The sequence below is a fragment of the Lissotriton helveticus genome, chromosome 9 (genome assembly GCF_964261635.1).
Source record: "Lissotriton helveticus chromosome 9, aLisHel1.1, whole genome shotgun sequence".
NCBI classification, from domain to species: domain Eukaryota; kingdom Metazoa; phylum Chordata; class Amphibia; order Caudata; family Salamandridae; genus Lissotriton; species Lissotriton helveticus.
Genome location: NC_136070.1, coordinates 913,694,815 through 913,711,397, shown reverse-complemented (window position 1 = coordinate 913,711,397; position 16,583 = coordinate 913,694,815). Strand labels below are relative to the sequence as shown.

General features: G+C 50.9%; 1 protein-coding gene across 1 annotated transcript in view; it reads left to right on the top strand.

Annotated features, from left to right (window-relative positions):
- The window catches only part of LOC144781992 (thymus-specific serine protease-like), a 97,192-nt gene that overhangs the window by 68,947 nt on the left and 11,662 nt on the right, over positions 1 to 16,583 (top strand). The window contains exon 11 of the mRNA XM_078661089.1: positions 46 to 191. Within this exon, the coding sequence (XP_078517215.1) occupies positions 46 to 191 (146 nt within the window). The remainder of the gene's footprint in view (positions 1 to 45; positions 192 to 16,583) is intronic.

Here is a 16,583-nt window from a genome sequence, read left to right as displayed (position 1 = left end):
CTCATTTGTTAATTTACACCATTCTTGCTTCCTCTTTGATGGCAGGTAACATCGACCCCTGGTCCTCCTTGAGTGTGCTGAAGAACCAGTCTCACTCAGAGCTTGCCATATTTATCAATGGGACAGCCCACTGTGCTAACATGGGTTCCGCCAGGCCCATGGACCCACCGTCCCTGAAGAAGGCCAGAGAGGTAAGATCACATATTTCGAAAAGCTTTAGTGTTGCTGTGGGTAATGAGCAGGCATGAATGAAAGTTGTTCACAGTTGATATCTACAAAGTGAAAGATGTGTATAGGCAATGTCCTGCCTTCCTTTGGGCCCTGCCAAAGCCCTTGGGTGAAAATGACAGAAACTTTGCAATAGTGCAAAAATGGTGGCCGATATTGTACTATTTTACTGCTTTTGTAATATGGAATGGAATAAACTCATTTGCTCACGACAAATTTTCACCTGGGCAAGGTTGAAAATAAATTATGGGACCACTGCTGAACAAATGTGTCACTTGTTTGCGTTTAATAAATAACCCTAATCAAAACACTTTTAAAAAAAAATAATTTACCTCATTGTTCCATCATTCACATTTGGAAACTGAAATATATATGTTCGAGGCATGTGGGCTGCTGAATTCATATCTATAGCATAGATCGCCGCCTAGTGTTGGGTCCGGATGATTGCACATTGTTGTCCTGGAAGAGTCTTCGAAGTATCACGAGATAGGTGGCTCCTCCCCTGGACTACAGTGCGCATGGGCATCGACTCCATCCTCAGATTGTTTTTTTCCGCCATTGGGTTTGGATGTCCTTTCGTTATATCCAGTCGGAATCAACTTAAAAACTTTTCGAGGCCCTAAGGCCTTTTTCTATACGTCGGTATTGTTTGCGTTCGGTGCCCCGGTTCGGTTCCGACTCAGCCGAGTCGGATTTCCAGGGAGTCGCGTGACTCTTGAGTGATCGAGGACCAGTCGACGCAGCAAGACCATCGACGACGCGACATGGAACGGAGCCCGTTCAAGAAGTGTCCCGTGTGTGGATCTAAATACCCACACATCGACGTCCACCCGGTGTGCAACAAGTGCCTGTCGCAGGACCACAATGAAGCAAGCTGCATGGCTTGTTCGAAGTTTTGTTCGACGAAGACTCTTCGGCTTCGGCGCGTGGCGCGCATGGCGGCCCTGCAGTCGGCCACGGCACCAGTGGACATCTTCGAAGAAGCAGGCGAACAAGAGGTTCGAATGCAGATTTCACCTCCCAACGGTAGACGTCGAATGCGAATACGACGCGGATGTCGAAGGCCTCGATGTTGAAGAAGTCGTCCAAGAGGTAGGAGACGACGATGAGGCCTATGGGGCCATGGAAGATAGCTCAGAGGAAGAGCTATGCCCCGTTCGAACATTAACCAAGGCTCAGGTCGAGGGATCGCTGTAGGAGAGTAGGGTCTGCAATCCTATGATCACCCAGATTTTTGCTTTTTGCTTCACTGGTTTACGACTTTCCCTGGCTGTGGGCCTGCTAATCAGACCCACAGCCTAGCTGTTCTCTCTATTCCAAATTGTACCCAGGTACTGAATTGGCACTGGGCCCTCTCTTGTGTCCCTGTAACCAGGGCAGAGGTGTACCCAGAGGTCTCCCAGGGGCTGCAGCATGTATTATGCCACCCCTGGGCTGACTAACTAAAACAGACACAACTGGCTGCTTGACAGCTGGGGCAAGGTGGTGTACACACCCTTTGCTTTAGATATAGTATTCCTATATCTAACCCTAAAATGGACACATATATTCCTATCAGTCACTCCTACGGCAGGCCTCATCAATCCTGAAGGCAGAGTGCTTGGAATAATGTGAAATGGTGCTCTGGCATGAGCTGAGCCCGTTTGCAGCTTGCGGAACCAAGTCCTAATAGCTGTTCCATGATAACGCTATACCATATACTCTAAAGTGCATTATGTACCTCGCGGTCAAATGCTAACTTTGGTATAACATTATCAAAACATGTCGAGTAATGTGTCATACGAATTGGAATACTAACCCCTCGCCAATTCTGGCGACGGGGTTAGCATTCCACCCTTCTAGAGGGACACGACATGTATGTAACTGTGAACCCCGGTTAAAGTTAACTCAAGCCTCAGCATCACAAAATGGATGCTGCCACCACAGACACAAGTCTGACCTCCTGCTGCTGGGAGTCCTTCCAGCGAGGAGAGCTTGGACAAAGGGTTTCCTGTCAGGGGCGGTGCTAGCACCATCCCAGACAGGGTTTTGTGTATCCTAGGTAGGCAGGGCTTTAGAGGAAGGTGACTGCAAGTGGCACCCCGGTGCTCACTGTGCATATACCGGCTTGAACCAGTTCCAGGGGCACACCAGCCCCTGAGCTGGGGGAAGTCCAGCAGGGGAGAGGGGTGTAACCACCCCCTTCCTGGTCCCACCCATGGGCAGGACCTAGTCGCGTGCCAGCCCCTTTCCTTAGTATAAAGATAGGAGCGGGCCCCCTTCCCAAATTAGATAATTCTGAATCTTGACTACTTTCCACGAAAGGACTCTTGAACTACTTCTGAAGACTCTCCCTTGTGGCTAAGGAGTAGCCACCCTGCACCCGCAGGCACCATCCAAGCATCGCGGTCTGCTGTAAGTCTCTCCTCCGGATCAAGACTGCCCAGCTCGACGAGAACCGGCTTCCCTGGCACCTCTGACCTCTACCTGCATCATCAGCCCAGCTGAGATTCGTGGGTGTGACGAGACCTCGAGGGACCGGCCATCTTCAAGACTGCACGACGCTTGCCCAGCACGACCACCGAGGGATCCTTGAGTGAGTGCTTTGGGGTTTGAGAAGCCCCGACCCTGAGCAGCTCCAGCACCGAAGTCCAGCCCTCCAGCATCCACGAGATCTGCGTGGGGCCCTTCTGCTCTTTGCTGCTCACCGCGTTGTCCAGGACACTTGCCCGTTGGCTAGTGGCCCTTCTGACGACGAACCACGACGACAACACCGCTGGTCTGGTTGCTCCAGACTGGCCCTTGCTCCCCTCCAACAGAGGAGCACCCCGGACCCTCCTGGTCCACTCCAGACGCCATTTTGAGTCCACCGCGTGGGCTTGCATTTGCCAATAGTTGTTGCCCCAATCCTGGGTCAAGCGACGTCGACAGCAGACACCACCGTGGGACAGCTCGCACCTCCATCCTGGTCGCCGACAACGCCTCCTGGTCCGAGAGACTGCAGAGCCCAGCGTCGCCCACTCACCTGGTCGAGGTGACTTCGCCCGGTGCCATCCTGGTGCCCACCTAATCACTGGCTAGTGATTCAGGACTTGGTCCCCTCTGCTTACAGGTCTCCATCTTCATCGATCCAGGCTTGGATCACATCGAACTTCATCACTGGTCGCCTGCCAGCAACTTCTTCTTTCAGGCTCCATAGACTGCAACGAGGATTCCCGACGTCTTTTCAGACCTATGCAGCCGCAGCCCCTGGGCTAGGTAACCTGAGCATTTCGGTGCTCCAGCATAGCTTAACTATCTAAGTGTCCAGATCCTTTTTCGTTTCAGGTCTACCTAGTCGGATTCGTCCGATAACACTAACTTTGCATTTACTAGCCTCCATAGACTTTGTTCCGCATCCCGCGTGAGAGTGCACACTCTGCACCCGATTTCCCTAGGCCTCCTGCTCGTAATCTAAAGGTTCAGTAGTCTAGTCTTAGCGATCCCAAAGCCTCTGAGAATAGTTACTTACCTGCTAGTAATTCGTATTCCACTTTTGTAGTATATGGTTTTTCGTGCCCCTCGGACATTTGTGTAAATTGTGCGACTTTCAGTATTTCTGTAAGAGTTTTGTGTTGTGCTTAGCTCCCTGACTCATAAAGAGTTCAGGGTAGTATTGTTATAAATAAATATACTTTTATTTTCATAACAACTTGTGTGGTGTCCTTTCACTTGGTGTTCAAAGGGTAAATGTGATGGTAAAACAGCTGGCTTAACACGCCCTCTAGAGTTTAGCCTAAAGACTGCACGTGTCCATGCTACTAAGATAGCTGGTCTATCAGGTTGACTTACAACCAATCATCAATAAGGGTTGTTTGGTATGATACAAAGTGATCACTAGAATAGTGAGCACTATATATCAGGCCAACTTCTCACATTGGTGAGCAGCGGTTGGGATTTGAGCTTGCTGTTGTTTTACCACACACGTATCCTAAGAATATCATTTGAAAGATCACATAGGTACATAGGTACATATAACTTAACTTAGAATACTCTGAGTTCTACTGAACCAGTTGTTGTAGTGTGTTAGGGCTTAGCACACCCTAAACTACAACTCTAGCAAGGGATCAGTAGGTAAACCCATAGTGTAGGTAGGTGCATCACTTACACCACACTAGAAGCATGTCTACCCATGGAGAGTCTTCAGAGACTCCCCTAGTGGCTAATGACCCTCCACAGGTCATCTCAAGATATGCAGCTCTCAGTTTCCAGGAGATGAGACAAGTGTGTACCTCCAGGAAACTGAAACAGGGGTCTAACCCCACAATTCCCTTTCTGATAGGTCTCTTAGAGACATATGATGCTAAGAAAGCTTCTCATACAGATGGGAATATGCCAGCCTTAGAGGGTACCCTTGGTGATCCAGACCTCCTTGACACTGAAAATGCAGTTGAGGAGGAGGAAGAAGAGGAACTCTCTGGGGAAGAGGCAGACAACAGGTCTGAGTTAGTCAGCAGACTTACTAGGGCCAACTTAGACCTACTTAGGGAAGGATCTGGGGGACCCCCAGTACTGACCCTAATAAGGCCTAACCTTGGAGTTAGAAGAGATAGATCTAATTCTAGGGACTCCAATAGATCTCTGCACTCTAATGCCTCTTCTCAGAGGAGAAGGATTTCTCCCCAGAGGAGATTGACTTCCCCTCAGAGAAGAGAACATGAAGCTAGGATGAAACAGGCTAATCTAAGGATTGAAAGGGAAGAACTTGCCCTGGCCAAAGAGAAGCTTGCCTTTGCTAGAGAGCAGCAGATGAGTGGGTTAGCACCCACTGGTGGCAGCAATCTCCCTAGAGATAAAGAAAGGAGTTTAGATACTAAACACCTGAGTAAGATAGTGCCCCCCTTTAAACAAGGGGATGACATCCACAAATGGATGGCTGCTTTGGAGAGGGCTGGTTGCTGGGTAGCAAGGTTACTGATTACACAGGGTTGTATAATCTGATCATGAGAGAACAAATTTTAAATAACTGTCAGAACCAGTTGTTGCATCAGCACCTTGTTGATTCAGATCTGACCTCTCCCCAAGAATTGGGAAAGAAGGCAGACAGATGGGTCAGAACAAGGGTCAAGCAGAACCAGACTCAGAACCAGGGTGGTCAGAAGCAAGCAGACCAAAAGGGTAGTAACAAGAGTGAACAAAATGACCAGAAGTCTTCAACAGGTCCCCAACAAACCAAAGAGGGTGGGGGTCAGGCTTCACAGCAGAAAAAGAAGACTCAAGAAGGCCAGTCAAAAAGGTGGTGCCAATACTGTAAAAGTAAGTCTCACTGGTTTAGTGAGTGTACCAAGAGAGGAGGGCAAACTACAGCCCCTAAGGCAACTGCACCCCCTAGTACAGTCAGTAGTGGTAGTGCACCTCCCAAGGGAATAGTTGGGTTAACCTTGGGAACTGAGGGGTCTGACAACTTAGTTGGCACACTCACTCAGGCTGTCCTTGTCTGTACAGGGGATGTGGATATATCCCCTGATGCCAGTCCCAATACTTTGGGCAAATACAGGCAGACACCTTTAATTAATGGAAAAATGGCTCAGGCCTACAGGGACACTTGTGCCAGTGTCACAATGGTGACACCTAACTTTGTGTTCCCTGGACAGATCATGCCAGGTGCAGATTACCTGGTGACCAATGCCAGCAATGTCACTACCAATCACAGTATGGCAATTGTTGATTTCTCCTGGGGAGGGGTAAGTGGCCCAAAGAAGGTTGTGGTTAGTTCAGACCTCCCAGTAGAATGTCTGTTGGGCAATGATTTGGAAACATCCCTATGGTCAGAAGTGGAGCAGAGGACTCACATGGAAATGTTAGGCTTGCCAGCACATGTCCTTGCTGTGACTAGGTCACAGGCCAAAAGATGCCCCACTGAACAGGTGCTGGATCCTGGAACAATGGACCAGACACCTCCCAAGAAGAGGAGCAGTAGCGTTAAGGCATTGCCTTCCCCCTTGCCCCAGGTTGTGGATCAAGTCTCTGAGGAGGCTGATCTCAAGGAACTGAGGGAAACTGAGCCTAAAGAGCTTGAACCTGATCAGGCTGAGTTTCTGGGCTCAGGGGGACCCTCCAGAGCAGACCTGGGGAAGGCACAGTTAGACTGCCCCTCACTTGAACCCCTCAGACAGCAGGCTGCTGCTGAGGCTGCAGGGAATGCCACAGGTACCCACAAGATATACTGGGATGATGGACTCCTGTACTCAGAGTCAAGAGACCCCAAGCCTGGTGCAACCAGGAGGCTGGTCATCCCCTTGTCTAAGAGAGGTTTCCTTCTTACCTTGGCCCATGAAATTCCCCTTGCAGGTCACTTAGGCCAGAACAAGACGTGGGACAGGCTTGCCACACACTTTCACTGGCCCCACATGAATGAAGATACCAAGGAGTTGTGTCGCTCCTGTGTCACTTGCCAAGCCAGTGGTAAGTCAGGTGGCACAACAAAGGCCCCCCTCATACCACTACCTGTGGTGGGGGTACCCTTTGAGAGAGTGGGGATTGACATTGTTGGTCCAATGGAACCCCAGACAGCATCAGGGCACAAGTTTATACTGGTGGTAGTGGATCATGCCACCAGGTATCCTGAAGCTATACCCCTTAGGACCACTACAGCACCTGTTGTGGCAAGAGCCCTAATTGGAGTGTTCTCCAGAGTGGGCTTCCCTAAGAAGGTTGTCTCTGACAGAGGTGCAAACTTCATGTCAGGATATCTGACTGCAATGTGGAAGGAATGTGGTGTCAACTATAAGTTCACCACACCCTATCCCCCACAGTGCAATGGGCTTGTTGAGAGATTCAACAGGACCCTTAAAGGGATGATTCATGGACTACCTGAACCCCTCAGGCGGAGATGGGATGTCCTGATACCCTGCCTCTTGTTTGCTTACAGAGAGGTCCCACAGAAGGGGTTTGGCTACAGCCCTTTTGAACTTCTGTTTGGGCATCCTGTAAGAGGACCCCTTTGTTTGGTAAAGGAAGGATGGGAGAGACCTCTCAAAAAGCCTGGAACAAACATTGTGGACTATGTACTTGGTCTCCGCTCCCGGATGGCTGAGTACATGGAAAAGGCATCTAAAAACCTTGAGGCAAGCCAAGAACTCCAAAAAGCTTGGCATGACCAAAAGGCTGTCCTGACTGTGTACAAGCCTGGACAGAAGGTGTGGGTGCTGGAGCCAGTGGCCCCAGCAGCACTCAAAGACAAATGGTCTGGGCCCCACACAATCATTGAGCAAAAGGGAGAGGTCACCTACCTGGTGGACCTTGGAACCCCCAGGAGCCCCCTCAGGGTGCTCCATGTAAACAGGCTCAAGGCATATGTCGACAGGAAGGACATGGGCTTGCTCATGGCCACAGATGAGGGACAGGAGGAAGAGAGTGACCCTCTCCCAGACCTGCTCACTCAGAATCCTGATGATGGATCAGTAGATGGTGTTGTCTTTTGTGGCAGCCTCTCTGAACATCAACAAAAAGATTGTAGACAGGTTCTTCAGTCTTTTAGACATATGTTCTCTCTGACACCCAGTCAAACTGAATGGTGTACCCATGAGGTTGACACTGGAGACAGCCTGCCTGTCAAGAGTAAAATCTACAGACAGCCTGATCATGTCAGAGACTGCATCAAGACAGAAGTGCATAAAATGTTGGAGCTGGGAGTCATTGAGCCCTCAGATAGCCCTTGGGCTAGTTCAGTAGTTCTAGTGCCAAAACCTCACACCCAGGGTGGTAAGAAAGAGATGAGGTTTTGCGTAGACTACAGAGGTCTCAATGCAGTCACTAAGACTGATGCCCACCCAATACCAAGAGCAGATGAACTTATAGACTGATTGGCTTCTGCCAACTACTTAAGTACATTTGACCTGACAGCTGGGTATTGGCAAATCAGGTTAGCTGAGGAGGCCAAACCCAAGACAGCATTTTCTACCCCTGGTGGGCATTATCAGTTTGTGGTAATGCCCTTTGGTTTGAAAAATGCACCTGCCACCTTCCAAAGGCTGGTGAATCAAGTTCTCACTGGGTTGGATGACTTCTGTGCAGCATATCTTGATGATATAGCTGTCTTTAGCTCCACCTGGGAGGATCACCTGGTCCACCTGAGGAAAGTGTTAGAGGCACTGCAAAAGGCAGGTCTCACTATCAAGGCCACCAAGTGCCAGATAGGGCAGACACAGGTTGTATATCTGGGCCACCTTGTAGGTGGAGGCCAGGTTCAGCCATTGGAGAGCAAGATACAGGCCATCCAGGACTGGGCTCCTCCAACCACCCAGACTCCGGTTCGAGCTTTCTTGGGCCTGACTGGTTACTATAGAAAATTTGTCAAGAATTATGGGTCCATTGTGACTCCACTTAATGACCTGACAAGTAAAAAGATGCCAAAGAAAGTTCAGTGGACAGCAAGCTGTCAGAAAGCATTTGATGACCTAAAGCAGGCCATGTGCACAGCACCTATCCTAAAGAGTCCAGACTACTCCAAAACATTCATTGTCCAAACAGATGCTTCTGAGTTGGGTGTGGGAGCTGTTCTATCTCAGCTGAATTTTGATGGTAACAACCAGCCCATTGCTTTTATTAGCAGAAGGCTGACCCCCAGAGAGAAAAATTGGTCCGCTATTGAGAGGGAGGCCTTTGCTGTGGTTTGGGCCCTGAAGAAGTTGAGGTCATACTTGTTTGGCACTCACTTCAAGATTCAGACCGACCATAAGCCCCTCTTATGGCTAAATCAGATGAAGGGTGAAAACCCCAAACTACTTAGGTGGTCCATTTCCCTACAGGGGATGGATTTTACAGTGGAGCATATACCTGGTACTGATCATGGCAATGCTGATGGGCTCTCCAGGTATTTCCACTTAGAGCAAGAAGACTCACCTGGTCAAGGTTAGCTTATTGTCCCAAAGTTTGGGGGGGGGGGTCATGTAGGAGAGTAGGGTCTGCAATCCTATGATCACCCAGATTTTTGCTTTTTGCTTCACTGGTTTACGACTTTCCCTGGCTGTGGGCCTGCTAATCAGACCCACAGCCAAGCTGTTCTCTCTATTCCAAATTGTACCCAGGTACTGAATTGGCACTGGGCCCTCTCTTGTGTCCCTGTAACCAGGGCAGAGGTGTACCCAGAGGTCTCCCAGGGGCTGCAGCATGTATTATGCCACCCCTGGGCTGACTAACTAAAACAGACACAACTGGCTGCTTGACAGCTGGGGCAAGGTGGTGTACACACCCTTTGCTTTAGATATAGTATTCCTATATCTAACCCTAAAATGGACACATATATTCCTATCAGTCACTCCTATGGCAGGCCGTATCAATCCTGAAGGCAGAGTGCTTGGAATAATGTGAAATGGTGCTCTGGCATGAGCTGAGCCCGTTTGCAGCTTGCGGAACCAAGTCCTAATAGCTGTTCCATGATAACGCTATACCATATACTCTAAAGTGCATTATGTACCTCGCGGTCAAATGCTAACTTTGGTATAACATTATCAAAACATGTCGAGTAAGGTGTCATACGAATTGGAATACTAACCCCTCGCCAATTCTGGCGACGGGGTTAGCATTCCACCCTTCTAGAGGGACACGACATGTATGTAACTGTGAACCCCGGTTAAAGTTAACTCAAGCCTCAGCATCACAAAATGGATGCTGCCACCACAGACACAAGTCTGACCTCCTGCTGCTGGGAGTCCTTCCAGCGAGGAGAGCTTGGACAAAGGGTTTCCTGTCAGGGGCGGTGCTAGCACCATCCCAGACAGGGTTTTGTGTATCCTAGGTAGGCAGGGCTTTAGAGGAAAGTGACTGCAAGTGGCACCCCGGTGCTCACTGTGCATATGCCGGCTTGAACCAGTTCCAGGGGCACACCAGCCCCTGAGCTGGGGGAAGTCCAGCAGGGGAGAGGGGTGTAACCACCCCCCTTCCTGGTCCCACCCATGGGCAGGACCTAGTCGCGTGCCAGCCCCTTTCCTTAGTATAAAGATAGGAGCGGGCCCCCTTCCCAAATTAGATAATTCTGAATCTTGACTACTTTCCACGAAAGGACTCTTGAACTACTTCTGAAGACTCTCCCTTGTGGCTAAGGAGTAGCCACCCTGCACCCGCAGGCACCATCCAAGCATCGCGGTCTGCTGTAAGTCTCTCCTCCGGATCAAGACTGCCCAGCTCGACGAGAACCGGCTTCCCTGGCACCTCTGACCTCTACCTGCATCATCAGCCCAGCTGAGATTCGTGGGTGTAACAAGACCTCGAGGGACCGGCCATCTTCAAGACTGCACGACGCTTGCCCAGCACGACCACCGAGGGATCCTTAAGTGAGTGCTTTGGGGTTTGAGAAGCCCCGACCCTGAGCAGCTCCAGCACCGAAGTCCAGCCCTCCAGCATCCACGAGATCTGCGTGGGGCCCTTCTGCTCTTTGCTGCTCACCGCGTTGTCCAGGACACTTGCCTGTTGGCTAGTGGCCCTTCTGACGACGAACCACGACGACAACACCGCTGGTCTGGTTGCTCCAGACTGGCCCTTGCTCCCCTCCAACAGAGGAGCACCCCGGACCCTCCTGGTCCACTCCAGACGCCATTTTGAGTCCACCGCGTGGGCTTGCATTTGCCAAGAGTTGTTGCCCCAATCCTGGGTCCAGCGACGTCGACAGCAGACACCACCGTGGGACAGCTCGCACCTCCATCCTGGTCGCCGACAACGCCTCCTGGTCCGAGAGACTGCAGAGCCCAGCGTCGCCCACTCACCTGGTCGAGGTGACTTCGCCCGGTGCCATCCTGGTGCCCACCTAATCACTGGCTAGTGATTCAGGACTTGGTCCCCTCTGCTTACAGGTCTCCATCTTCATCGATCCAGGCTTGGATCACATCGAACTTCATCACTGGTCGCCTGCCAGCAACTTCTTCTTTCAGGCTCCATAGACTGCAACGAGGATTCACGACGTCTTTTCAGACCTATGCAGCCGCAGCCCCTGGGCTAGGTAACCTGAGCATTTCGGTGCTCCAGCATAGCTTAACTATCTAAGTGTCCAGATCCTTTTTCGTTTCAGCTCTACCTAGTCGGATTCGTCCGATAACACTAACTTTGCATTTACTAGCCTCCATAGACTTTGTTCCGCATCCCGCGTGAGAGTGCACACTCTGCACCCGATTTCCCTAGGCCTCCTGCTCGTAATCTAAAGGTTCAGTAGTCTAGTCTTAGCGATCCCAAAGCCTCTGAGAATAGTTACTTACCTGCTAGTAATTCGCATTCCACTTTTGTAGTATATGGTTTTTCGTGCCCCTCGGACATTTGTGCAAATTGTGTGACTTTCAGTATTTCTGTAAGAGTTTTGTGTTGTGCTTAGCTCCCTGACTCATAAAGAGTTCAGGGTAGTATTGTTATAAATAAATATACTTTTATTTTCATAACAACTTGTGTGGTGTCCTTTCACTTGGTGTTCAAACGGTAAATGTGATGGTAAAACAGCTGGCTTAACACGCCCTCTAGAGTTTAGCCTAAAGACTGCACGTGTCCATGCTACTAGGATAGCTGGTCTATCAGGTTGACTTACAACCAATCATCAATAAGGGTTGTTTGGTATGATACAAAGTGATCACTAGAATAGTGAGCACTATATATCAGGCCAACTTCTCACAATCGCCACTCGGCCTTACCCAAGACCCTATACCAGCGTCCACGGCCCCGCCTTCAGGACCGGCTAAGGACACTTCGGCGGAGCCGCCATTGTCGAAACCGAAACTGAAACCATCGGTGTCGACGACAACAACAAAAAGGGCCGAGGCGCCATCGAAACCGAAGACGTCTGCTCCCCCATCGACGCAGTCTTCTTCCGAGGTGTCGAAGCGATCGGCGCCGACGAAAGCTGTCGACACGGTCAAGGTGACGAAAGGGGTCAAGGTCGTCGAGCCAAAGCTAAAGAAGGCCGCCGACTCTGAGCCCAAAAAGACCGTCGAGCCGAAGCCAAAGAAGGCCATCGAGCCGACATCAAGCAAGGGCGTCGAACCGAAGACCGGGACCCCGACGCCAGTAGTCAAGGCCGCCGATCCGAAGCCGTCGCCGGCCGCGTCTACAGCCAAAGCCAAGGATCGTGGCGCGCCTAAGCAGGATGCTCCGGCGCCTCGCTCCGAGAAGCAAAAGTCAACGGCGATCGGGTCTTCCCCTGGGGGTGGACAGAAGTCGTCTGTCGGGTTGACGAAGCCGTCCGCTTCCTTTACGAAGCAGGTCTCGGACTCCCTCAAGCGAATTGGAGACAAAGCTTCATCGCCTGATCCGAAGACGCCTTCCGCCTCGAAGACCGCTGGATCAACGCCGCAAACTTCGACGCCGATCCTCTTCACGTTGCCGCCGAAGGTGGCGCCGAAGGCCTTCGCACCCCGTTCGGTGCCCAAAGACTCTGGGGTATCGAAGCCAACTCACTCGGCTGGGAGTCTGCTGCCTCAACAACACTTGCTAGAAGAGCAGACAGAACATTTTATCGATGCCGACACCAGAAAGCTAACGCTTTACAAGAGGAAAGTCACGGCAACGCAGCCTTTGGAGTCGTATACCATTCCTCTAAAGCGCAAACGGCCTGATCAAGATTCCATGGTCTTGGTCGAACCACTTGTTCCACTGTCCCACAGAATTGCGACACCCTCAGCCACTTATTCTGAGGGAGAGGATGCAGGAGAGCAGGAAGATGAATGTGACTTCCCCGCCAACACAGAGCCTGATGAGCAACAGGACTCCTGGATAGGAGCTGGTGACCAAGGGGATCAGCACACAGTCCATGACCCTCAGGTGTACAATGTTAACACTTCTCCCACAGAGGATTCTGCGGCATTTAATGCCTTGATTGAAAGAGCGGCCAAAAACCACGATGTGGAGCTACATGCTGACCCTGTGAATGTGGAGTTCCTATTTGACACTTTTTCAACAGCTGAAAAGACTGTCAAGACTCTTCCTATGCTGAAGGGGGTCCTTAAACATGCTGCGGACATCTTAAAGGAACCTACACGGTCCAGGGTGGTCAACCCTAGGATCGAGAAGAAATACAGAGCGGCACCTGGCGATCCTACCTATATCAAGGGCCAGTTGCCATTGGACTCTTTGGTGGTTTCCAATGCCCGCAAGAGGGCAAATTCGCAGACCACCGGTGATGCTCCTTCCCCAGACAAAGAGTCAAAAGTGCTGGAGGCATCTGGAAAGAGGGTGGCAGCTCAAGCGGCCAATATCTAGTGCATATCAAACACGCAGGCGCTCTTGGCACGTTACGACAGGGCACACTACGACACACTAGAGACCCTATTACAACATCTACCAGACCAGTATAAAGAGGCTGGGGAGATGCTTATCCAAGAAGGGAAGCTCATCACTAACGCTTCCATTAAGTGCGCCCTAGACGTTGCGGACACTGCTGCCAGAGCAATAAATACCAGTGTAATGCTTAGACGGCAAGCATGGCTCAGAATATTGGGTTTTAAACCAGAAATCCAAACCACCATCCTTAACCAGCCGGTGAACCCTGACCGGTTATTTGGTCCAGAGGTGGATACCACCCTGGAAAAGATCAAGAAAGATACGGAGACTGCCAAGTCCATGGGAGCTCTCCAATCCCAACAGTTTCGAGGAAACACTTTTCGTCGCTCAGGCAATCGAGGTGTTAACAGAGGACACATGTCACAGCAGACACAGTTCAGTAAAGGTGGGGCGCAATCCTCGTACACTAAGCAAAGTAGAGGAGGATATCGGGGCAACAGCACCAAGGGCAGAGGCAACAACAACTCCCGTTCCTCTGCCACCAACAAACAGTGACTCTCTGTCACTGCCCCCGACCATCCAACACCTGTCGGGGGGAGACTCCAGCAGTTCCTGCCAGTCTGGAAATCCATCACCACAGACAGGTGGGTCAGGAAACGTATCCAGTTCGGGTATTGTTTGGAGCTCACATCCACTCCGCCCATCATGCCACCAAAGCACCGTCCTATGTCAGCAGAGCATTTGCACTTATTGCAGCAGGAGGTTCTTGTCATGCTGCAAAAAGGCGCAATAGAGCTCGTGCCAGTGGAGGAAGAAGGCACAGGGGTGTACTCCCTGTACTTCTTAATCCCAAAGAAGGATGGGTCACTCAGGCCTATTCTGGAACTGAGGCCCCTGAACCGGTACATTCTCTCAGAACACTTCCACATGCTCACACTGCAGCAGGTTCTTCCATTGCAAAATCAGGGAGACTTCCTCGCAACCTTGGATCTCAAGGATGCTTACTTTCACATCCCACTCCATCCATCCCACAGGAAATACCTCAGGTTCACCATCCAGAACAGGCATTACCAATTCAAGGTCCTTCCTTTCGGGGTGACCACAGCCCCCAGAGTGTTCACGAAATGTCTGGCAACGGTAGCGGCGCACCTCAGGAGACAAAACGTCCACGTCTATCCTTATCTGGACGACTGGCTGGTTCAAGCAAAGTCAGCCCAGCAGTGCGCCACAGACATGTCCCACACCATTCACCTACTTCACGGTCTGGGCTTCTCACTAAACTATCCGAAGTCGCACCTTCAGCCAGCACATGTGCGGCAGTATCTGGGCGCGACGATAGATACTCTGGCAGCCATGGCTCAGCCGAATTCAGTGCGGAATGGCAACATCCAGTCGCTCATCCAAAGGTTCAGACCGCAACACTCACTTCCAGCGAGAGTGTTCATGCAGTTGATAGGCATGATGGCCTCCTGCATCTTCATAGTCCCGCACGCCAGGTTGCATATGCGTCCGCTCCAAGAATGCTTAGCATATCAGTGGACTCAGGCTCCAGGACAGTTGAACGACCTAGTGTTGGTGACCGGTCGGGCATACAGCTCTCTGCATCGGTGGAATCCACACAACCTTTGCAAGGGCCGACCGTTCCAGGAGCCTGTGCCACAGATTATCCTAACGACGGACGCATCTCTCCAGGGATGGGGGGCTCATGTGCTCCACTACACGGTGCACGGACTATGGACGACGCAACAAAAGAAGATGCACATCAACTACCTAGAACTGATGGCAATCTTCATGGCACTCAAGTCCTTCAAAGTACATCTGTGCAACAAAGTCGTGTTGATCCGGACGGACAACATGACCGCCATGTACTACATTCAAAAGCAGGGAGGAACGCACTCTCCACAGTTGTCTCATCTGGCTCAGAGCATGTGGAAGTGGGCCATTCAGAGGAACATCTTCCTCATGGCGGAACACCTCCCGGGCAAGGACAATCAGATGGCGGATCTGGTCAGCAGGTACAGCCACCAGATGCACGAGTGGGAGTTACATCCATCAGTACTCCGCCCGTACTTCCAGCAGTGGGGTCATCCAGAGATAGACCTGTTTGCCACAAGGAAAAACGCAAAATGCCAAAGCTTTGCCGCCAGGTTCCCTCACCCACAGTCACAGGGCAATGCGATATGGATGAACTAGTCAGGCAAATTTGCGTACGCTTTTCCCCCAGCGCCTCTCATTCCGCTGGTGGCAAGAAAGCTAAAGCAACACTCGATGACGCTCATCCTGGTTGCTCCAACGTGGGCACGCCAACCATGGTACACCACGTTTCTAGAACTCTCCGTGGTGCCGCATCAAAGGCTGCATCTCACACCCAGGCTCTTGACGCAGAACCATGGCGACATTCAGCATCCAGATCGGCAACAGCTCAATCTGGCGATCTGGCTCCTGAGGTCTTAGAGTTTGGCTACCTTGATTTGCCTCCTGAATGCATGGACATCATCCGGGAGGCAAGAAAGCCCACTACCAGAGCTTGCTATGCAGCAAAATGGAAGCGGTTTGTCATTTACTGTACTGAACACAATATCAACCCGCTAGATGCATCCATTCCTAATATCATCTGCTATTTGTTACATCTTTACAAATGCAATCTAGCATATGCTTCCATACGGATACACTTATCCGCCATAGCGGCTTATCTTCAAAATCGGCAGCATCTCTCTGTTTTCAGGGTGCCTGCCATTAAAGCTTTTCTAGAAGGGCTGAAGCGGGTCATCCCTCCCAGGACCCCGCCAGCTCCTGTGTGGAACCTCAATGTGGTCCTCTCCAGATTGATGGGCCCACCTTTTGAGCCTCTCCATTCATGTGAGATTCAGTTCTTAACATGGAAGGTGGCTTTTCTCATTGCCATCACGTCTCTACGGCATGTTAGTGAGCTACAGGCGCTCGCAGTACAAGAGCCATTTATCCAAATTCATTCAAACAGGGTGGTGCTGCGCACTAACCCTGAGTTTCTTCCTAAAGTGGTGTCGCAGTTTCATGTTAATCAAACCATCGAACTGCCCGCATTCTTTCAGAACCCTGAGACAGTTGCGGAAAGAATGCTCCACACGCTTGATGTCAAAAGAGCGTTAATGTACTACATT